The 22466-nt window shown below is 41.0% G+C and overlaps 4 protein-coding genes across 4 annotated transcripts; 2 read left to right on the top strand and 2 right to left on the bottom strand.

Annotated features, from left to right (window-relative positions):
- Nucleotides 1-241: 241 nt before the first annotated feature.
- Nucleotides 242-2084, bottom strand: Phax (phosphorylated adaptor for RNA export). The gene is given in 7 exon segments (XM_068287785.1): nucleotides 242-564; nucleotides 633-909; nucleotides 965-982; nucleotides 984-1057; nucleotides 1111-1864; nucleotides 1925-2012; nucleotides 2067-2084. Coding segments are annotated over 6 exon segments (1389 nt in total). The 5' UTR covers nucleotides 1958-2012; nucleotides 2067-2084; the 3' UTR covers nucleotides 242-331.
- A 215-nt stretch (nucleotides 2085-2299) lies between these two features.
- On the top strand, nucleotides 2300-4655 carry Mys45A (SDA1 domain containing protein Mys45A). The gene is made up of 2 exons (XM_068287997.1): nucleotides 2300-2850; nucleotides 2909-4655. Exons 1-2 carry the CDS (start codon nucleotides 2374-2376, stop codon nucleotides 4577-4579), a joined length of 2148 nt encoding a protein of 715 aa, XP_068144098.1. The 5' UTR covers nucleotides 2300-2373; the 3' UTR covers nucleotides 4580-4655.
- Nucleotides 4656-11385: 6730 nt separating this feature from the next.
- On the bottom strand, nucleotides 11386-13746 carry LOC137575478 (microtubule-actin cross-linking factor 1, isoforms 6/7-like). The gene is made up of 2 exons (XM_068288058.1): nucleotides 11752-13746; nucleotides 11386-11674 (listed from the first exon to the last, which is right to left on the bottom strand). Exons 1-2 carry the CDS (start codon nucleotides 13744-13746, stop codon nucleotides 11669-11671), a joined length of 2001 nt encoding a protein of 666 aa, XP_068144159.1. The 3' UTR covers nucleotides 11386-11668.
- A 652-nt stretch (nucleotides 13747-14398) lies between these two features.
- Nucleotides 14399-14806, top strand: LOC137575477 (uncharacterized). The gene has a single exon (XM_068288057.1). It carries the CDS (start codon nucleotides 14399-14401, stop codon nucleotides 14804-14806), a length of 408 nt encoding a protein of 135 aa, XP_068144158.1.
- The last annotated feature ends 7660 nt before the right edge of the window (nucleotides 14807-22466 follow it).

Raw genomic sequence — 22466 nt, 5'->3', positions numbered from 1 at the left:
TCATTTAGTAAGGGATACAAATGTAGACGACGGCGAAAAAAGCAGCTCATCTCAATTTTATGTTTTTTTTGTTAGTTTTTTTTTTCACAAAAAAATATTAGTTGCTTTTTATCTACATTAAATAGACTAAACAGGAATGGTTTGAACCCAAAATGAAATGCAGATTTCTTAGGAAAAGCCTTATCTGGTGCTTTAATTGGCTTTGGATCGATTTTTAGCATCGCAAACTCCAGTTCTAAAGTGCTTATTTTCTATGCATTTATTTAATTGTACAATTATGGGTCTAGCTATAAGATATGCAGTAGAAAAAATCTAACGCACAATACATAATTTACCAAGTAACGCTTAGCGCTATACTCTTTTTAAAAAAGTCCATCTCGCCACAGTTCACATCTAGGAAATCATCATCGTAGCTAACCAGATGCTGCCCTTTTGTAGTAGTGGCGGCTTTGGATGTTGATGGCAGTTCCGTATGGTCCACTAGATTAATGTTGATTCCATGGGTCTTATACTCAGGACTGCTACCCTGTTCTAGGCCTACTGGCGACGGCGGTGGATTCGATACTGCAGTTCAAAGAGTTTCACCATGTAAATATATGTACATACAAACGTTTTTTAATTTAGACACTTACAATTGCCCGGTTGGCTCTTACTGCTCAACTCATCGCCCTGCATATAATGTTCCTTCCGTGAGTTCAATGAAGGCAAATCGGTGCTCTGTTTGTTTAGACATATTTTTAGCTCTTCAACTTTGCGATCACGCATAAGTGTTTCTATCTGTTTGCGAGATTTGTTCAAACTCTGGCGGTCCTCTTTAAAGATGGATTTTTGTTGCTCTGGCGTAATATTATCATGATGCTTTAATAGAAAAAGGAATACACCACCTGGTGTACGTCTACGTTTGCCATTCTAAAAATGAATGAAACTAAGAAGCTGCTGAAATCAATATCTTTTAGCAACTCACCTTGATCATCATACCCCCCGTCAGCCTCGATGCGCTGTGTTTCTCTATACAACTCCAGTGATAAATCTATGCCCAGAAGCTCAACTATGCGTACTGATCAGACAAATAGATTAATCAATTGAATCATCAATCATGGCTTTACTTACCCATAAGTTCGTCCTTTTCTTCATACAGTTTGGTGGCCATTTCTTTGGCCACATCGATGGAGTCACGTCCTGCCAGTTCGTTGAGATCTAGTATGTGTCGGGGCTCAGAAGAGGCATCCGATGATCCACCGCTGGTGGAGGATGTTCCTCTTCTTGAACGGTGTCCGAGCCGACTTTTTACAGGTCCCCTATGAGGATATTCTCCTGGTGGGCGGGTGGACAAACGCCCTCGCTTGTTGGCTGGATGACTCGAGGACTCCTCGTCCTCTGAGGAATTCGAGAGTCGACGCTTTAACGTATTTTCTCCATTAAGTCGATATCTTAGTGAAAAGTCATAGTTCTCTACATTGCGATCACTGCTGCTGCGCGTAACGTCACACCCGCGCATGTTTTCACTTAAGGCTTCCTCCTGCAGAGCAGCTGTCCATACATTATACTTTTTAAACCGTGTCCGGCTTGGTTGCATTTCAGATTCGGCGGTGTTAAACGGTACTCGCATCATTACCGTTCGTTTTATCCGTCTTTTTCGATTATGTTGGCCATCGGTGCGCAGCTTCTTGATGCAGGCTTCTTCGGAGGATTCACCCGACGAGGAATCGCTGTTCGATTGTGAATCATCGTCCAGGGGAGTTTGTATTTGTTGGCTTAATATCCTGGCACCTGTCTCCAAAACCCTCCCGCCGCCCGTTGCCGTGCCGGAGGGAGGTGGGCGTTGTAACGGTGTGTAGATCTCATCATCGTCGCTTTCTGATAACTAAGGAAGTTAAAGATTGCAAATTAGCAACTTAATGTCAAAATATTATAGTAATTTTACCTCTCCATCTTCTAAATCTTTGAAGTTCTCCATGAATTTGGACTCTGTGATAGAGCTGCCAAATTGACTTCTTTCCCGTCAAATCTGGCTGTAAAAAAATAGTTCGTTTACGACACAGCGAAAAAGTATTACAATGGCTTACACAAGTTAATGTGTATTTGAAATTAAAGATTTTTCTCAGTAATTTGAGTTCGAAAGTATTGTTAAGCGCTGTTATCGCGTAATTGCAAATGTAGTCTTTAGCTTCATATATTAAGCATAACAAACACTCTGAAAATTGGAGATTTTTAGATATGGTTAAAAATGTCCTATTCATCTCTAGCGCAAGTGAAATGAATTTAAGCTTATCGATATCGATAAAAAAAAACCATCGATTGTTTGTCGAGTCTAGCGGACACACGTGCAAATCAAAATAAATCCAGCACAATAATTTTTCAACTGCGCCCATTATGGTGCGTGTTAATAACAATCAGCTACCGGAGAATCTTCCCCAGTTGCAGAACCTGATTAAACGTGACCCCGAATCGTATAGCGATGAGTTTCACATTCAGTACCAGCACTTCCTCAGTTTGCTTGGCGTATTCGCCCTCAATCCCAGCGAGGAGAACAAATCGCTGGATGACATTGTGATGTTCATTGCCCAGGTGGCACAGTGTTATCCAGAGGTGTGCAAAGAGTTTCCTGTGCATTTGGCCGACCAACTTCGAAACTATGCCACTGTTCTGGATCCCGCCATGCGAAATTGCTTTGTCAAAGCACTGATCTTGCTGCGTAATAAGAATTTAGTGCCGGCTTTGGACATTTTGGAGCTGTTTTTCCAGCTGCTGCGTTGCCAGGACAAGAATCTACGTACCTTCTTACAAACGCATATAGTCACGGACATTAAAAACATGAATGCCAAGCACAAAGACATGAAGCTGAACTCGGTAAGGATAAATAGTTAATCACCTGACATCTTTTTCTATTATTCTATTATTTGCTTAGAGTCTTCAAAACTTTATGTACTCAATGCTTAAAGATGCCAATCCCAAGGCTGCTAAGATGTCTGCCGACATTATGATAGAGTTGTACAAGAAAAACATTTGGAATGACCCGAAGACTGTGAATGTCATTGCAACAGTGGGCTGCTTTTCCAAGGTAACCAAAGTGTTGGTCACATCGCTAAAATTCTTCCTAGGTCACGATGAAGAGGATGAGGAAGGCTCCGGTTCTGATAGTGAAAAGGAAATTGATCTAAAGGGTGCGATTATGGCCAATCGTGTGACCAAGAAAACCAAGAAAAGACAGAAGCAGCTGCAACAGATCAAAAAACAGGCCGTAAAGGCGCAGAAGAAGAAGAAGAATGCTCCGGCTTTCAATTTTTCGGGCATCCATCTGATCCACAATCCTCAAGGCATGGCTGAGGGTCTGTTCAAGCAGCTGCAGGGCTCCAACGAGCGCTTCGAAGTCAAGCTTATGCATTTGGATGTCATCTCACGTTTAATTGGTATCCACGAACTGTTTCTCTTTGGGTATTATCCCTATATAACCCGATTTCTGCAGCCGCACCAGCGGCAAGTCACTCGAGTAATGCAATTTGCCGCTCAGGCCTCACATGAACTTGTTCCAGGGGACATTGTCGAGCCGATTCTAAAGACAATAGCTAACAATTTTATTACTGAGCGAAACTCCAGTGACGTCATGGCAATCGGTCTGAATGCTACTAGGGAGATTTGCATGCGTTGTCCATTGGCCATGGGCCAGGATCTGCTTCAAGATCTCGCCATGTATAAAACATATAAAGAAAAGTCTGTGATGATGGCGGCTCGATCTCTGATTTCGCTTTACCGAGAACAGTTGCCGGCGTTGCTGCACAAAAAGGATCGTGGACGACAGACCGAGGCACAAGCTGAGCGGAAGGTTCGAGCATACGGAGAGCGTGAAGTCCATGACACTGTTTTGGGAGCAGAGGCACTGCTGAAGAACTCCAAGACCATAGATATAGACAGTGACGAGGATACTGACTCCAATGATGGCGAATGGGTAAAGGTGGATCACAGCGACAATGAAGGAGTGTTAAATGAGGATGAAGATGACGATGATGAAAATGAGGATGACGATGGCGATGAAGAAGATGACGAGGATGGTGAAGAAGAAAATGATGATGAGGAATCAGGCTCTGACGAAGCCGCCGAGAGCGACCCAGAATCATCCACTTCTAAAGAGAAGAAAAACAAATCATCTGAAATCAAAATGCTGAACCAAAAGGAGGCTGCTCAAGAGTTGGCGTTAACCCGTATCTTCACCGACGAGGACTTTAAGCGCATCAATGCCGCAAATCTGAAAAAGACCGTTACCAATGCCCGTAAGCGTCCGCTGGAGCAGGATCGCAGTGAATTTGTTAAACTTAACAACATTGAAATGATATACAAAAAGCGTAAACACGATAAGGACTCGCGACTGGAAACAGTGCAGGCTGGACGGCAGGATCGTGAACGTTTTGGCTGGAAAGATGGTCGAGTCAACGAACACTGCTCCAAGACCAATAAAGAGAAGCGGAAGACGAAAAACTTTGGCATGTTAAGGCACAAGGCACGCTCTAAAGTAAAGAAAAGCTTCCGCGATAAACAAATGGCTCTAAGAAAACATCTGCTGCACCAGAAAAAGATGAAGTGATAGAAGCAAATTACTTACAACTTATAATATAACAATATCTTTTTTTAAAATAAATTAAATTAGGAATTGTACAAAATTAACATAACATAAATTGTTACAGTTATTTGCAATTTTATTTGGAAAATTAAGCAACTTCATTACAGTTTTAAATAATAATAATTATTATTATTATATGTAACCTGTATATTATAATATATTTTATTATAAAACCAAAGGGCTATTTCGAAGTTGGTATACCCTGAATACACTGAATATTATATAAATTCGATTTCCTGAAAAGGAACGGCCCGCAAACTAAGCCCGTAGTATTGCCACTCATGTAGCGTCTGATATAGTCATCTGATTTCGATCATATTTTGACTTATAGCTTATTATTTGAATTAAGCTTAAGGGACTTAACTTATTTTTGGAGTACTCGAATAATGAAAAAAACATTTCTGACGATAATTATTTTTATGACAGCAGATCTTGAACAAACGTTTACGAATACTCAACAATGAAATAATTGCTAATCGATTAGAAAATAACGAATAAAATCCGATTTACATAGCTAAGCGCGAGATATGTAAGATGCCTAGGACTTTGCACTGAACTAATCAGACGCACCTATTTGAACTCCTCTTGTCGTGGTGATCCAGATAAACGTACGTCCATATACTGCATAAATTCGAAGTCTTATTTATTCGAATTTTTGAATGATAGTTGTGTGCCGAATGGGGATTCATTTTAAAAACTAAGTATATTTTACTGCTACAAATTTAGTGGACAATTTATAATGATATAGTAGTTTCGATTAGGCAAAATACAAAAAACAATGTGCGTAAAGTTAGCCACACTGTTAATGCCGAGTTATCCACAACCCTCTGTTAACCCACTGTTAAGTTTTTTGAATTTTTAATTTTCAATTTTTCAGCTTTTTTATGAACATTTTTGAAAGAAATAAAGTTTAATATTATAAAAAATACATCAATCTACTGTTTTTATTCACTTTTGGGGGATTTCGAACATTCTATATATGTATATACAATTTGTCTATGAAAATGGGTATTTTACGTATTCGTTTAGCACAGCTCCAAAGGCACAGCTCAATGACAATTAAATGCCAGAATTTTCCCCAATTATTCATTTATATCCCCAAGAAATTTCAATAAAAACGTGTGAACAGTTTTCGAGAAAATTGCATTTTTGTTGACCACCCATGTTTTTCCCCATATAAAATATGCCAAAAATATGCGCCAACTTTGACGAGTTGCACAAAATTTCCAAGAACACAGCTCAATGGACATTAAATGCCAGAATGATCAATGGACTTTTAGGAATATGTATATATATAAAGTTTCATTGAGAATGTGTGAACAGTTTTCGAGAAAAATGCATAAATGTAAGGGTACATATTTGTTCAGCAAAGGCAAGTTGCCGCTCAGTTTTGAATTTCGCCATTCAATAGAGTGGAATAGGGGGACTATGGCACATATGGTGCCGATGAAATAGTGGGTTTTGCACTGTGGTACACGACTGCAATAAAAACATGTTATTTTTTTTATAATAATATTAAATATTTTTATGTAGGCTTTTCTTCAAAATATGATGTGCGTAAAGTTAGCCACACTGTTAATGCCGAGTTATCCACAACCCTCTGTTAACCCACTGTTAATTTTTTTGAATTTTTAATTTTCAATTTTTCAGCTATTTATGAACATTTTTGAAAGAAATAAAGTTTAATATTATAAAAAATACATCAATCTACTGTTTTTATTCACTTTTGGGGGATTTTGAACATTCTATATATATACAATTTGTCTATGAAAATGGGTATTTTACGTATTCGTTTAGCACAGCTCCAAAGGCACAGCTCAATGACAATTAAATGCCAGAATTTTCCCCAATTATTCATTTATATCTCCAAGAAATTTCAATAAAAACGTGTGAACAGTTTTTGAGAAAATTGCATTTTTGTTGACCACCCATGTTTTTCCCCATACAAAATATGCCAAAAATATGCGCCAACTTTGACGAGTTGCACAAAATTTCCAAGAACACAGCTCAATGGACATTAAATGCCAGAATGATCAATGCACTTTTAGAAATATGTGCATAGAATTTCATTGAGAATGTGTGAACAGTTTTCGAGAAAAATGTAAAAATATATGGGTACTTCGATGAAATAAACATTTTTTGAGCAAAAACAATTCGCCTCAATTTTCTTCTTCTTCCCCTTTTTATATCCCCATACAAAATATGCCCCAACTTTGGCGAGTTGCACAAAATTTCCAAGAACACAGCTCAATGGACATTAAATGCCAGAATGATCAATGGACTTTTAGGAATGTGTGCATAGAATTTCATTGAGAACGTGTGAACAGTTTTCGAGAAAAATGCATAAATATAAGGGTATCTCGAAAATATAAATTTCGCTCTAGCAATTGCAGTTCGCCGCTCGATTTTGATCCGCTCGACGCAATTTGAGATTCGCCGCTGAGCTCTCTGCTTCTTCCCCCTTTAATTTCGCCATACAAAATATGCCTAAAATATGCGCCAACTTTGGCGAGTTGCACAAAATTTCCAAGAACACAGCTCAATGGACATTAAATGCCAGAATGATCAATGGACTTTTAGAAATATGTGCATAGAATTTCATTGAGAATGTGTGAACAGTTTTCGAGAAAAATGCATAAATATAAGGGTATCTCGAAAATATAAATTTCGCTCTAGCAATTGCAGTTCGCCGCTCGATTTTGATCCGCTCGACGCAATTTGAGATTCGCCGCTGAGCTCTCTGCTTCTTCCCCCTTTAATTTCGCCATACAAAATATGCCTAAAATATGCGCCAACTTTGGCGAGTTGCACAAAATTTCCAAGAACACAGCTCAATGGACATTAAATGCCAGAATGATCAATGCACTTTTAGAAATATGTGCATAGAATTTCATTGAGAATGTGTGAACAGTTTTCGAGAAAAATGCATAAATATAAGGGTATCTCGAAGATTTAAATTTCGCTCTAGCAATTGCAGTTCGCCGCTCGATTTTGATTTGCTCGACGCAATTTGAGATTCGCCGCTGAGCTCTCTGCTTCTTCCCCCTTTAATTTCGCCATACAAAATATGCCTAAAATATGCGCCAACTTTGGCGAGTTGCACAAAATTTCCAAGAACACAGCTCAATGGACATTAAATGCCAGAATGATCAATGCACTTTTAGGAATATGTGCATAGAATTTCATTGAGAATGTGTGAACAGTTTTCGAGAAAAATGCATAAATGTAAGGGTACATATTTGTTCAGCAAAGGCAAGTTGCCGCTCAGTAAAATTTACCAATAATTTGAATTTCGCCATTCAATAGAGTGGAATAGGGGACTATGGCACATATGGTGCCGATGAAATAGTGGGTTTTGCCCTTGGGTGCCCCCCCTCAAAAAAAAAATATTTTTTTTTTTATAATAATATTAAATATTTTTATGTAGGCTTTTCTTCAAAATATGAATAAACTTAATGAAATACGTAATTGTTAAATTTGTCTTTTTCATTTAAGGGAGTGTTACAACCTATTTATTTAACAAAAACGATAAAGATTAATTAGTATTTTTTTGGATTTGATTTTGGTTTGTCCGCAGACGTCTTGTTCGTTTCGAGGCCGGAAGAAAAGAGAGCGACGCCGTCTCGTGCCTATCGAGAACTTATCGCTAACCTCGATACTTAGTACTAACAATCGATACTTATTACTAATAATCGATACTTATTACTAACAATCGATACTATAATACTGGTTTCGGTATATGCATGAGCATTTAACAGACATTGTAAATAATTGGAATCTTACAACTCGGCCGTCCTGACGAGGAATCGACCTCGATTCCAATAGTTAACAGCTAGAGGGGGGGTAAATAAGAACCTTACGGGGCTGGTGTCGCCTTTGTTTGGTTATCAGAAGTGCAATCTTGATCAGGGGCAACCCATAGCTTTAATTTGGAGGCTTCTAGGACCCCGTCATATGGTAGTTGGGTGATTTGGGAACCTTCTACATCCCGGATCACATATCGGTCATTCGGAAGTTTCTTATGAACCACATACGGACCACGATATCGCCTGATAAGCTTTTTGTTTGTGCCTGCCGAAGTGTCTACATTCTTAATAACTACGAAATCCCCTTCCTCAAAACTAACGGCCGGGGGGGTGATGCTTCGAATAATATTCCGAATTATATTCCTGGGATTTAACAATGTTACGAAAGGCTAATCTCCGGACGTCTACCTCTGAGGCATCGACCTCCTCCGTTCTCTCACCCAATCGTTCGGTTAATTCATCTATTACCACACCTCGCTGTTCAACACCAAATAGAAGTACGGAAGCGGCAAATTTGGTTGTGGAGTGGACAGAGTTATTCAGGGCAAACTCTATGTTCGGCAGTTGTTGGACCCAATCTGCGTGGTCCACGGGTTCCGTTAGTTTCCCCAACATGGGGCCCAAAACACGGTTAACCCGCTCGACTTGGCCGTTAGCCCGGGGTGAGGCAGTGGCATTCAGCACATGAATTATATTTTTGGCCTTCAGAAATTCTTCAAACTCAGAGGAAGTAAAGCAGGTACCTCGATCGCTGATGATTCGGCGGGGTCTACTGTAATTGGCGAAGTACTGGGATTCTAATGCCTGACACACTTCGCGTGAATTCGTCGTGGCGGCAGGGTACAGCTTCACGAATTTAGTAAAAGCGTCAATGACAACTAGAAGATACTTTTTCTTAGAGCGTATGGACGGAAGGGGGCCCAGGTGGTCGATATGAACGGTATCAAACGGAAGGGGCACTTTCGGAATACTATGTAACGTGACACGGTGGTCCGAGGCGGACGCGGAGTAGTAGATACACTTGAGGCAATTCCTAATGTAATTGTTAACATAAGATTTCATACACGGGAACCAGTAGTGCTTCTTGATCTGTGTACAACATTTCTCCGTGGCCATATGGCCAAGCTTCTCGTGCACTACTCGTATGACATGATTTATCATCTCGGAAGGGACATAAAGTTGGGGTACACTCGTCGAGGACAGGCGGTACACTACTCCATCTCGCAGTTCGAAATCCGCTATCTCATATTTTTCCAACTCATCTCGGAGTTTGACAATCTCAGGGTCCCGGTTCTGGGTTAACTGCAGCTGGAAGTCGAGGTTTAGATCGTCAACGTAGGCGGCAGTTTCTATTCTGCTTAGAGCATCAGCATGGGGCATACCAACCCCCGAGCGGTGTACAATCGTGTAGTTATAGTTTTCCAACAGCAGGGCCCAGCGAGCAATCTTGGCGGAATGTCCACCATTTCTCAGTGTCAGCGCAAGGGAATTACAATCGGTCACAATTTTGAACGGAATGAATTTAAGGTATGTCTCAAAACGTTTTAAGGCATATACGATGGCTAACGTCTCTAGCTCATAACTGTGCAATTTCGATTCAGCGGCGGAGGCCATCTTAGAGAAGTAGGACACTGGGTGTAATTTACCGTCTGTTTGTTTCTGGAGGAGCACTGCTCCGAAACCAATTGAACTAGCGTCGCAGTGTAACTCTGTTTCAAACTTCGGGTTGTAAATAGATAACACGGGGGATTCGATCAATTTCAACTTCAGTGTTCGGAAAGCTTCCAGGCATTCTTCGGAGAAGACATAAGGGGTATCTTTTCTTAACAATCGGGACAGCGGACACGCAATCTTAGCGAAACCTAATACAAATCGGCGGAAGTATGAGAATAGGCCTAAGCAACGCTCTAATTCCTTGCCATTTCTTGGGATGGGCAAATCCCGTATCGCCTGAATATGAGCTGGTTTGGGCGTGATACCGGCGGCATTGGCTAAGTAGCCCAAGTACTCTAATTCCCTATACGCAAAACGGCATTTGGTCAGCTTCAGGCCTAGCCCGTTCACTCTTAACACATACAATATTTCCTTCAGAATCTCAAGGTGGGTTTCAAAGTCATGCGATGCGACTAGGATGTCGTCCATATATATCACTAGTTGACCTTGGTTTATAAATTTCTTAAGGACAAAATAAACGAATCTAGCGAACACGGGGGGACCATTACAAAGTCCGAAGGGCATACGTACATATTCAAACTGGCCATCAGGGGTTACAAAGGCAGTATATTTGATCGAGTCTGGGTGCATTTTCACATGGTGGAAACCGTTCTTCAAGTCCAGGATAGTGAAGAATGACTTGCCACCCAGATGTTCAATGCAATCATCTAACAGAGGGATCGGAAAATGATCTCGAACTGTAATTTTGTTTAACGGCCGGTAATCTACACATTTCCTCATTGTGTTGTCCTTTTTCCGGACAGGGACAATAGCGGCAGCGTAAGGAGAACTACTGTGGCGAATGATGCCAGCTTTCAAGAGATCATCACAAATCTCCCGCACTTCGATGCGTTCGTGGTGCGACAGACGGCGGGGGCGGCAGAAAATCGGAGTTTGGCTAGTCAATTCTATTTTCATCTCATAGTTCATGGGCTTGACTAAATCTGGATTAACCTGTACGTATGAAGTGGAAATAATAGACTTAAGGGCTGCGGTTTGCTCTTCCCGTAACGTGGGCTCTATATCAAAATCTAACTCACTGACAGCCGGGAGCTCAATGGCATTTATCGTCATGAGTGCATCATTTAGTGTTTCCGAAGGTACGGCAGAAGTTTCTAGAAGGGGAGAATCAGACAACAATTCGGCAGACACAATCTCATTCCTGTCGTGCGGTAGTACCGCTAGCTCTTTCCTCAATATATTAAAAGACTTCAGAACAGCAATAACTTTTGGATTTATACATTCAGTCGGTTTGTTCATGAGTATCAATGATTCTTTTTTATATTTCAGTTCTTTCATTTTACAGAGTCTAATATTATTTTTATACAGGAGATCTCTGCCTATGATCATCGGCAGTTCAGTTGCTTGGTTCGCCAGGACTTCAAACGTATGTATTGTCTGTGTGTTGCAGAGGTTAATCCTACACTGGACTTGGCCTAATGACATAAGTTGGTTGTTTCCTAACCCACGGCAGTTCAATTTATGGGGTCTAAGACGGCAGTTGGAAGGGACTTCAGAGTAACGTATAAAACTTTTAGGGCTGCCCGAATCAAGGAGAGAAAACATATCTATAAATTTCCTATCTTGCACTTCATCACAAACAAAAGCGACACTCACCCATTGTAGATGGTCTACTCGATCTCCCGAGTCATCAGCAGCGGCGGCAGCAGTGGTCTTGGTGGCATTACCGATCCGAGACGGGCAGTTCTTGTAGATGTGGCCCACTATGCCACACTTAAAACACGAATTCGGGGGTCGAATTGGTTTCGGGCATTGACTCTTGTAGTGCCCCCATCCCGAGCAGTTATAACATCTGGTTTCACTCATGGGGGAGCCAACCGATTTGTTTCCAGCATTGGTCGCTGGCTGCGCCTTCACGCTACTGCTTTGTTTGGAGGCGACAGCCTGTACACGGATGCGCTCGTAGCGTTCCAGGAGTGGCTTCAGTTCCGCCATTGTCCGCGCTGAGTACAGCATGCCGACTCGAGTGGAGCTGTCCCGCAAACCATCGATAATCATATCGACCAGCTCATTCTCCGGAATCGGAGCATTCATAGCAATCTCTTGCATTTCAATCGCAAATCGTAGACATCCCTCGCCGGCCTTGATGCGCCGGCTCCGCAGAGCGTGATACACCTCCTCCGTGCTGCGCGAGCGTCCAAATTCTCGCAAGAGGATTGCCCTTAACTCCTCGTAGCTGTGCACCGACACTGTGCGCAGCAGCACCGCCGCCGTCCCTTCTAACATACGCCGGCATGCGACCAAACGTAGGCGATCGTTTAGCTGCAGGATTTCGAATGCGTCCTCCAGGTCGGTCAACCATTTTTTTACATCATACGCGGTATCCGCTGAAAACCGAGCCACCATGCTCTCGATGACACTCACGTCGCTGACTTGCTGCCTCGGTGCTCGGAATTCGTCCATCCCTTGCTGCAGTTTGAGGATTTGTTGTTGTAGCTGCAGCAACTCGTGTTGTTTCCGCAGCGTCACCAGTTGCTCATCCAAGCTGGGAGAAGCGGAAGCGGCCGGTGTGAGGGCGGCCTCGGCTGACGACACGGAAGGCACTAGAGCGGGCATCCCTTCCCATGGGTCCGCGTCGGGACCCGTAACGGGTGCGGCGAGTGAGGCCGCAGCCCGCATGGCAGCTATATAGCCAGTGGGCACAGCGGATGTGGCAGCTGCGGCAGGCACAGTCATAGATGCGGCGGCGGGTACAGCAGTGGCAGCGGCGGTGGGTAAAGCAGTGGCAGCGGGTACAGCCATGGCAGCGGGTGCACAGGCGGCAGCGGGTACAGCCGTGGCAGCGGGTACAGAGGCGGCGGCGGGTACAGCGGTGGTGGGTACAGCGGTGGTGGGTACAGCAGTGGCAGCGGGTACAGCAGTGGCGGCGAGTGTAGAGGCGGCAGCGGTTACGGCGGGGGCGAATATGCCAGCGGTTGGTTCAGCAGGGGTGCGTATGATGGCAGTTGGCCCAGCAAGGGCGAGTGTGGCAGCGGTTTGCCCAGCAGGGGCGGATGCGGCAGCAGCGGGCCCGGCAGGGGCGAGTGTGACAGCGGTTGGCCCAGCAGGAGCGGATTCAGCAGCGGCGGGCCCGGCAGGGGCGGATGCAGTAGCGGCGGGCCCGGCAGGGGCGGATGTGACAGCCGTTGGCCCAGCAGGGGCGGATGCAGCAGCGGCGGGCCCGGCAGGGGCGCATGTGGCAGCCGTTGGCCCAGCAGGGGCGGATGCAGCAGCGGCGGGCCCGGCAGGGGCGCATGTGGCAGCCGTTGGCCCAGCAGGGGCGGATGCAGCAGCAGCGGGCCCGGCAGGGGCGAGTGTGACAGCGGTTGGCCCAGCAGGAGCGGATTGAGCAGCGGCGGGCCCGGCAGGGGCGCATGTGGCGGCGGTTGGCCCAGCAGGGGCGGATGTGGCAGCAGCGGGCCCGGCAGGGGCGATTGTGACAGCGGTTGGCCCAGCAGGAGCGGATTCAGCAGCGGCGGGCCCGGCAGGGGCGCATGTGGCGGCGGTTGGCCCAGCAGGGGCGGATGCAGCAGCGGCGGGCCGGGGGGGGGGAATGTGGCGCCTTTGCCCCGGGGGGGCGGATGCAGCAGCGGCGGCCCGGCAGGGGCGCATGTGGCAGCCTTTGGCCCCCCGGGGGGGGGGGTGCGGCCGCCGCCGGCCCGGCAGGGGCGCATGTGGCAGCCGTTGGCCCAGCAGGGGCGGATGCAGCAGCGGCGGGCCCGGCAGGGGCGCATGTGGCAGCCGTTGGCCCAACAGGGGCGGATGCAGCAGCGGCGGGCCCGGCAGGGGCGAAGTGTGACAGCGGTTGGCCCAGCAGGAGCGGATTCAGCAGCGGCGGGCCCGGCAGGGGCGCATGTGGCGGCGGTTGGCCCCGGCAGGGGCGGATGCAGCAGTGGCGGGCCCGGCGGCGGCGGGGGCGCGCCGGGGGGGGGGTGTGGCAGCCGTTGGCCCGGCAGGGGCGCATGTGGCAGCCCGTGGCCCCGGGGGGGGGGGGGCCAGCAGCGGGGGCCCGGCAGGGGCGAATGTGACAGTCTTTGGCCCGGCAGGGGCGGATGCAGCAGCGGCGGGCCCGGCAGGGGCGCATGTGGCAGCCGTTGGCCCGGCAGGGGCGGATGCGGCAGCCGTTAGCCCAGCAGGGGCGGATGCAGCAGTGGCGGGCCCGGCAGGGGCGGATGCGGCAGCGGCGGATCCAGCAGGGGTTCGTCTAGCAGCAGTTCGCCCGGCGGGGTCGAGCATGCCAACAGTTGGCCCAACATGGGCGGTTATGGCAGCAACGGGACCCGCAGGGGCGCGTGTGTCATCAGCCGGCCCAGCAGCGGCAGGCCCGGCAGGGGCGAGTGTGTCAGCCACGGGACCCGCAACAACACGTGTTTCGGCAGTTGGCTCCGCAGCGGCGAGCCCGGCAGGGGCGAGTGTGTCCGCAACGGGATTCGCAGAGGCGCGTGTTTCAGTCGTTGGCCCAGCAGATTTCGGTACTGCAGCGGCAGGCGCAGCCGCGGCGGCTCCAGTGGCCGCCGTTCCTTTAGCAGTAGTCACCGCAGTGGGTACATCCGCAGCGGTGGGCGTGGAGGCAGCCGTTCGAGATGACGAACGTGTGGTCTGCCGTGTCCCGAAATATGAATCTCTTCGGGTGGTCATCCCACTTCTGAGTTGTTACAACCTATTTATTTAACAAAAACGATAAAGATTAATTAGTATTTTTTTGGATTTGATTTTGGTTTGTCCGCAGACGTCTTGTTCGTTTCGAGGCCGGAAGAAAAGAGAGCGACGCCGTCTCGTGCCTATCGAGAACTTATCGCTAACCTCGATACTTAGTACTAACAATCGATACTTATTACTAATAATCGATACTTATTACTAACAATCGATACTATAATACTGGTTTCGGTATATGCATGAGCATTTAACAAAAAAATATTTATTTTTTTTTTTTTTTTTTTTTTTTTTTTTTTTTTTTTTTTTTTTTTTTTTTTTTTTTTTTTTTTTTTTTTATAATTAAATAAATTTTTTTTAAAAAAAAAAAAATTAAAATTATTTTTTATTATAATTTTTTTTTTTTTTTTTTTTTTTTTAAAAAAAAAAAAAAAAAATTAAAATTATTTTTTAAAAAAAAAAATTTTTTTTTTTTTTTTAAAAAAAATAAAAAAAAAAAAAAAAAAATTTTTTTTTAAAAAAAAAAATTTCCCCCCCCGGGGTTTAATCCTCTCCTTCTTTTATATATGCATATAAAAACAATGCGACATGTAATAAAAAAAATTATAAATTCTCCACTAGAATTCGAACCCATATACATTTTGTATATACGTATCATATATTTTTATATATACTTAATTGCCCTATGAAATTCTTGTTTTTCATTTACTCACAATTAAAAGGTCACTATTTGACTTTTCACCTATGGTTTTATAGGATGAAAAAAAAAGACGAAAAAAAAAAATATATATATATTAATTAGTAGAAGTATAAAAAAAAAACAACCCACGCGGGGTCCGAACCTACACACAAATTACACCGCCTTGGTAACAAGTGATTTGCTACCAAAACCCCCCCTTTTTTTTTTTTTTGGGGTTTAACAAACCTTAATAAGTTTTTGTTAAATTTTTTTTTTTCCCCTTAAAAAAAACCGCAAAAAGGCGGTGCTCAGTGGTATGTGTTCAGGAAACGTCTTTCGAAATAATACTAATAAAAATGATACGAAAAAAATTGTTATTTTGTAAAGGACAACTCTTAACCCCAAAATAAGAAAGTAGATTGGAGTTGCCAGCAAATCACTTGTTACCAAGGTGGTGCAATTTGTGTGTAGGTTCGGACCCCTCGTGGGTTGTTTTTTTTTTATACTTCTACTAATTAATATATGTATATATATTTTTTTTTTCGTCTTTTTTTTCTCATCCAATAAAACCATAGGTGAAAAGTCAACTAGTGACCTTTTAATTGTGAGTAAATGAAAAACAAGAATTTCATAGGGCACATAAGTATATATAAAAAATATATGATACGTATATACAAAATGTATATGGGTTCGAATTCTAGTGGAGAATTTATAATTTTTTTTATTACACGCATTGTTTTCATATGCATATATAAAAGAAGTAGAGGTTCAAATCCTGGCGGAGGCGATTGTTTATTTTAAATAAAAATTTTCTTTTTTTGCTTCAAATTTCTTTCTCACAATAGAGAAAGCTGTTGTTTTGCAATAGTGCGATTGAATTTGTTTTGTTAATTATTTAAATAAATTACGAAAAACTATTAGTAGTATGATACAGTGGTGCAAGTCTTATTTGTTTGCAGCAAATTTGTTTCCACTTGCACAAACATACATACATATGTATGTACATATATGTACATATAAATACATTACTACAATTCTCCCTTAAATGAAAAAGACAAATTTAACAATTACGTATTTCATTAAGTTTATTCATATTTTGAAGAAAAGCCTACATAAAAATATTTAATATTATTATAAAAAAAATAACATGTTTTTATTGCAGTCGTGTACCACAGTGCAAAACCCACTATTTCATCGGCACCATATGTGCCATAGTCCCCCTATTCCACTCTATTGAATGGCGAAATTCAAAACTGAGCGGCAACTTGCCTTTGCTGAACAAATATGTACCCTTACATTTATGCATTTTTCTCGAAAACTGTTCACACATTCTCAATGAAATTCTATGCACATATTCCTAAAAGTGCATTGATCATTCTGGCATTTAATGTCCATTGAGCTGTGTTCTTGGAAATTTTGTGCAACTCGCCAAAGTTGGCGCATATTTTAGGCATATTTTGTATGGCGAAATTAAAGGGGGAAGAAGCAGAGAGCTCAGCGGCGAATCTCAAATTGCGTCGAGCGGATCAAAATCGAGCGGCGAACTGCAATTGCTAGAGCGAAATTTAAATCTTCGAGATACCCTTATATTTATGCATTTTTCTCGAAAACTGTTCACACATTCTCAATGAAATTCTATGCACATATTTCTAAAAGTGCATTGATCATTCTGGCATTTAATGTCCATTGAGCTGTGTTCTTGGAAATTTTGTGCAACTCGCCAAAGTTGGCGCATATTTTAGGCATATTTTGTATGGCGAAATTAAAGGGGGAAGAAGCAGAGAGCTCAGCGGCGAATCTCAAATTGCGTCGAGCGGATCAAAATCGAGCGGCGAACTGCAATTGCTAGAGCGAAATTTATATTTTCGAGATACCCTTATATTTATGCATTTTTCTCGAAAACTGTTCACACATTCTCAATGAAATTCTATGCACATATTTCTAAAAGTCCATTGATCATTCTGGCATTTAATGTCCATTGAGCTGTGTTCTTGGAAATTTTGTGCAACTCGCCAAAGTTGGCGCATATTTTAGGCATATTTTGTATGGCGAAATTAAAGGGGGAAGAAGCAGAGAGCTCAGCGGCGAATCTCAAATTGCGTCGAGCGGATCAAAATCGAGCGGCGAACTGCAATTGCTAGAGCGAAATTTATATTTTCGAGATACCCTTATATTTATGCATTTTTCTCGAAAACTGTTCACACATTCTCAATGAAATTCTATGCACATATTTCTAAAAGTCCATTGATCATTCTGGCATTTAATGTCCATTGAGCTGTGTTCTTGGAAATTTTGTGCAACTCGCCAAAGTTGGCGCATATTTTAGACATATTTTGTATGGCGAAATAAAAAGGGGAAGAAGAAGAAAATTGAGGCGAATTGTTTTTGCTCAAAAAATGTTTATTTCATCGAAGTACCCATATATTTTTACATTTTTCTCGAAAACTGTTCACACATTCTCAATGAAACTCTCTGCACATATTCCTAAAAGTCCATTAATCATTCTGGCATTTAATGTCCATTGAGCTGTGTTCTTGGAAATTTTGTGCAACTCGTCAAAGTTGGCGCATATTTTTGGCATATTTTGTATGGGGAAAAACATGGGTAGTCAACAAAAATGCAATTTTCTCGAAAACTGTTCACACGTTTTTATTGAAATTTCTTGGGGATATAAATGAATAATTGGGGAAAATTCTGGCATTTAATTGTCATTGAGCTGTGCCTTTGGAGCTGTGCTAAACGAATACGTAAAATACCCATTTTCATAGACAAATTGTATATATATAGAATGTTCGAAATCCCCCAAAAGTGAATAAAAACAGTAGATTGATGTATTTTTTATAATATTAAACTTTATTTCTTTAAAAAATGTTCATAAATAGCTGAAAAATTGAAAATTAAAAATTCAAAAAAAATAACAGTGGGTTAACAGAGGGTTGTGGATAACTCGGCATTAACAGTGTGGCTAACTTTACGCACATCAAAATATGAATAAACTTAATGAAATACGTAATTGTTAAATTTGTCTTTTTCATTTAAGGGAGAATTGTAGTAATGTATTTATATGTACATATATGTACATACATATGTATGTATGTTTGTGCAAGTGGAAACAAATTTGCAGCAAACAAATAAGACTTGCACCATTGTATCATACCAATAATAGTTTTTCGTAATTTATTTAAATAATTAACAAAACAAATTCAATCGCACTATTGCAAAACAACAGCTTTCTCTATTATGAGAAAGAAATTAGAAGCAAAAAAAGAAAATTTTTATTAAAAATAAACAATTGCCTCCGCCAGGATTTGAACCTCTACTTCTTTTATATATGCATATGAAAACAATGCGTGTAATAAAAAAAATTATAAATTCTCCACTAGGATTCGAACCCATATACATTTTGTATATACGTATCATATATTTTTTATATATACTTAATTGCCCTATGAAATTCTTGTTTTTCATTTACTCACAATTAAAAGGTCACTATTTGACTTTTCACCTATGGTTTTATAGGATGAAAAAAAAAAAGACGAAAAAAAATATATATATATATATATATTAATTAGTAGAAGTATAAAAAAAGAACAACCCACGCGGGGTCCGACCGAACCTACACAATTGCACCTCCTTGGTAACAAGTGATTTGCTAGCAGCACCAACCTACTTTCTTTTTTTGGGGTTAAGGAAACCTAATAAGATAATGGTAAAATATATATCTCACATATAAAAACAGCAAAAAGGCGGTGCACACAGTGGTATGTGTTCAGGAAACGTCTTTCGAAATAATACTAATAAAAATGATATGAAAAAAATTGTGATTTACAATAACACAAATTGTAAATATTCTTCTTACTTAAATTGGAGTAAAGTATAAATAAAACGAAACATTTAAGTATAATTTTAAATTCTAAAATTCCTTGATTATTTCATTTTATAAGCAAATTTAATAGTTGTCCCATATTGAGACCAATTGCGATTCAGTAAAGCATTTTCAAAATAATAGTAATGCAAATTTCTCAAATATTTGTATGTACATATGTACATATGTACATATGTAAACCATTCCATTCTATTCCTGTTTCAATTCCAAATAAACTACTCTAGTCTATTGATAGAAGACTTTTTCGTTTCATTAGTATCCCAATCAGTTTTCAAAGGATCTAATTATGGAGTTCGTCCTAATCCCTAATTAGAACAACAAAATAAATTTTTGTTTCGTTCCATTTTTCCTTCACATTGTGTTAATTTCAGTTTTTAGAGATGTGGACGCTATCGAAAATTATCGATTTTCCAACTACAAATTTTCCCATCACCGAAAGTTTTCCCGTTACATTTTGCCCTGTCTAAGAAGAAGTAAGTACATACATTGTTTTAAATAATTTTCGTTTTGTAAAAGATTTCGTTTTATTTTAGATATGGGAAACGCAACAAGCAGCTTGGCTAGCAATTTGCGGAGCAGATTGCTCCCAAGCAGCAGTCAGCAGGGCAACTTTAACCAAGGCGGAGGCAACTTTGGCAATGAGGGATTCCAGGGAAATATGCGTCTTTCGCAGGAACCTTCGACGGAAAATGTTAATATACAAATATCGAATATGAATTCGAATCAAAAGGTGGCCTTCAATTTTCGTAAAATTCGAAGCTTAAACCCATTTATAGAAAACCATAAAATATTAGGCGTCTGGCATTATATTTAGATCCAATGGGTGAAGTGGAAGTAGTAGCGCCTTCTTCTACCAAACCCCTAAAAGCTAAAAACAAATCTGACAAACTACAAAATCAACTTCAACGTAAAACTAACCAACTAATAAAGTCGTAAAATTTTTATAAATAACATACTTAGTTTTAAAGGTAATGATAATAATAATTCAATGAAATTGCAATGGTTACGTAAATAATTACGACCAACTACAAATAATGATAAAGGCAGTTACCCCAAAAATTATCTGCCTTCAAGAAACCCACATCCACTCCCAACATAATATCCCTATCCCACTTAACTTCACAATAATTCACAAAAACTCATCAAATAATTCCCATGGAGGAGTAGCTATGCTAATCCACAAATCTCTCCAATATGGCTCGCTCAGAACAAATAATGATTTCGATGCCGTTGGAATAATCCTTCATTCTAAATATAAAATCCAAATTATAAACACATACATCCCACCAAATAAACAATTCAACAAACATAATTTACAAAATATGTTTGGTAGCCCGAGCATTAATACCATAATATGCGGAGACTTTAATAGCTGGCACCAAAGCTGGGGATCACCAAAAATAAAACTGTATAAGAACATTCTTAATTCTCATATCTCTCAAAACTTCAAAAACAGCATAGTAGTCCCTATCCATAAACCAAATACTCCAAAAACTGCAATAAACTCATACCGCCCCATTTCACTAAACCCTTGCATGGCTAAAGTTTTGGAAAAAATTGTAGCAAACCGACTATGGTGACTTGCTTCCAATAATGAGTTAATTAATTGTAAAATAGGACCTAAAATATTAAACTACGTCAAACATTTTCTGACAAATAGATACATGAAAATTCAATTAAACAATTAATTTTCGGAAAGTAAACCGCTTTAAAATGGTATACCGGATCCCCTTAATCCGTAATTCTTATAAAAGCATAAATTAAAAAAGGCACAATGATGGTAAACATAAACCTCTTTTTACAGATATTCTAAACTGGTGTGAATACTCGGGAGCAAATAAAAGGGGGGGCGTGGAGGAATTAAGGAATAGGAATCAGTTGAAGGAGGAGAAGAAGGCCGAGTAACTGAAGCTGACGAGTAAGAAGACCAACTTTTTCTTAGCCTAACACACGCACACTTGATCCTTGATTAAAGCTTCGAAATGCTCCTCCTTTCTCAACGTCTTGCATTTGCCTGCGTTTCCATTTAAATGTTCATTTATGCTGTCGTCGGCCATGATCATCATCATCATCATCGTCATCATTTCCATCGTCAACTCCCGTTTTGTATGCATTTTGTGGGCTGCCCCCTCTGGCTGCTGCCAAGTTCTTCTTCGACTGGCAAGCAGCCAACAAGTGTCTTCAAGTACCTTCTTCACTTTTCCAACTGCAGAGGCGCCGCCGCTAGCGTTTGCATGCTTTTCAAGTGCCTTAGCCGCAAATTATGACCAGAAATGTGTATATAGCCATTTCTATAGGCTAAAATTTGTATATATTAATAGTTTTGTAACGCAATAAATTTCAAATACATTTGGAGTTAGTTTTGTTAAGCAAATTCAATGATCTTGGAATGTATTCAAAGTGCCACCGGAACCCATGACCCAATTTGACATTGCTTTATATTTATTTCATAAGACAACTATTTATAAAATAAATGATAACTTTCGGAACATGAAAACCGGATAGAAAATATGAAAGAATTTCTAAAACAAAGCTATTACTTAAATAGACAATCCACCAAGTTCTTCATGATTTTAAGACAACCGAGTTCTGTGGTTGATGAATGTGAATAACAAACTAACAAATTCTTTTTTTGTTTAAAAACATGTTAATAATTTTTATTTTAAGTAATATTTTTGTTTGAAGAGGATTTCAATATTATTAAACAATTTTAAGTAAAAGTGACCTATTCAAGTGACGCGCAGTGTATAGGTATGTACTATTCTTTTCTGTTTCTTTTTTTTTATTTTTGTAGATCAAAGAAAAAAAATCCACGCTTTTCGCTTCGTTTTAATTCTTTGAATAAAAAAATGTAACGGGAAAACTTTCGGTGATGGGAAAATTTGTAGTTGGAAAATCGATAATTTTCGATAGCGTCCACATCTCTAAAAACTAAAATTAACACAATGTGAAGGAAAAATGGAAAAATTTTCTAAATAATAGTAATGCAAATTTCTCAAATATTTGTATGTACATACATATGTACATATGTAAACCATTCCATTCCATTCCTGTTTCAATTCCAAATAAACTACTCTAGTCTATTGATAGAAGACTTTTTCGTTTCATTAGTAT

Source organism: Drosophila tropicalis, unplaced genomic scaffold (genome assembly GCF_018151085.1).
Source record: "Drosophila tropicalis isolate 14030-0801.00 unplaced genomic scaffold, ASM1815108v1 contig_573, whole genome shotgun sequence".
Taxonomy (NCBI): Eukaryota; Metazoa; Arthropoda; class Insecta; order Diptera; family Drosophilidae; genus Drosophila; species Drosophila tropicalis.
This window is presented reverse-complemented; position numbering and strand designations above follow the sequence as displayed.

Bases quoted from the DNA above. Each gene is read 5' to 3' on its own strand.
- LOC137575477 (XM_068288057.1), top strand. From the start codon at position 14,399: ATGGCAGCAACGGGACCCGCAGGGGCGCGTGTGTCATCAGCCGGCCCA.
- Mys45A (XM_068287997.1), top strand. From the start codon at position 2,374: ATGGTGCGTGTTAATAACAATCAGCTACCGGAGAATCTTCCCCAGTTG. The intron at 2,851-2,908 runs GTAAGGATAAAT...TTATTTGCTTAG, and splicing joins AAGACATGAAGCTGAACTCG to AGTCTTCAAAACTTTATGTA.
- LOC137575478 (XM_068288058.1), bottom strand. From the start codon at position 13,746: ATGCGCCCCTGCCGGGCCGCCGCTGCTGCATCCGCCCCCCCGGGGCAA.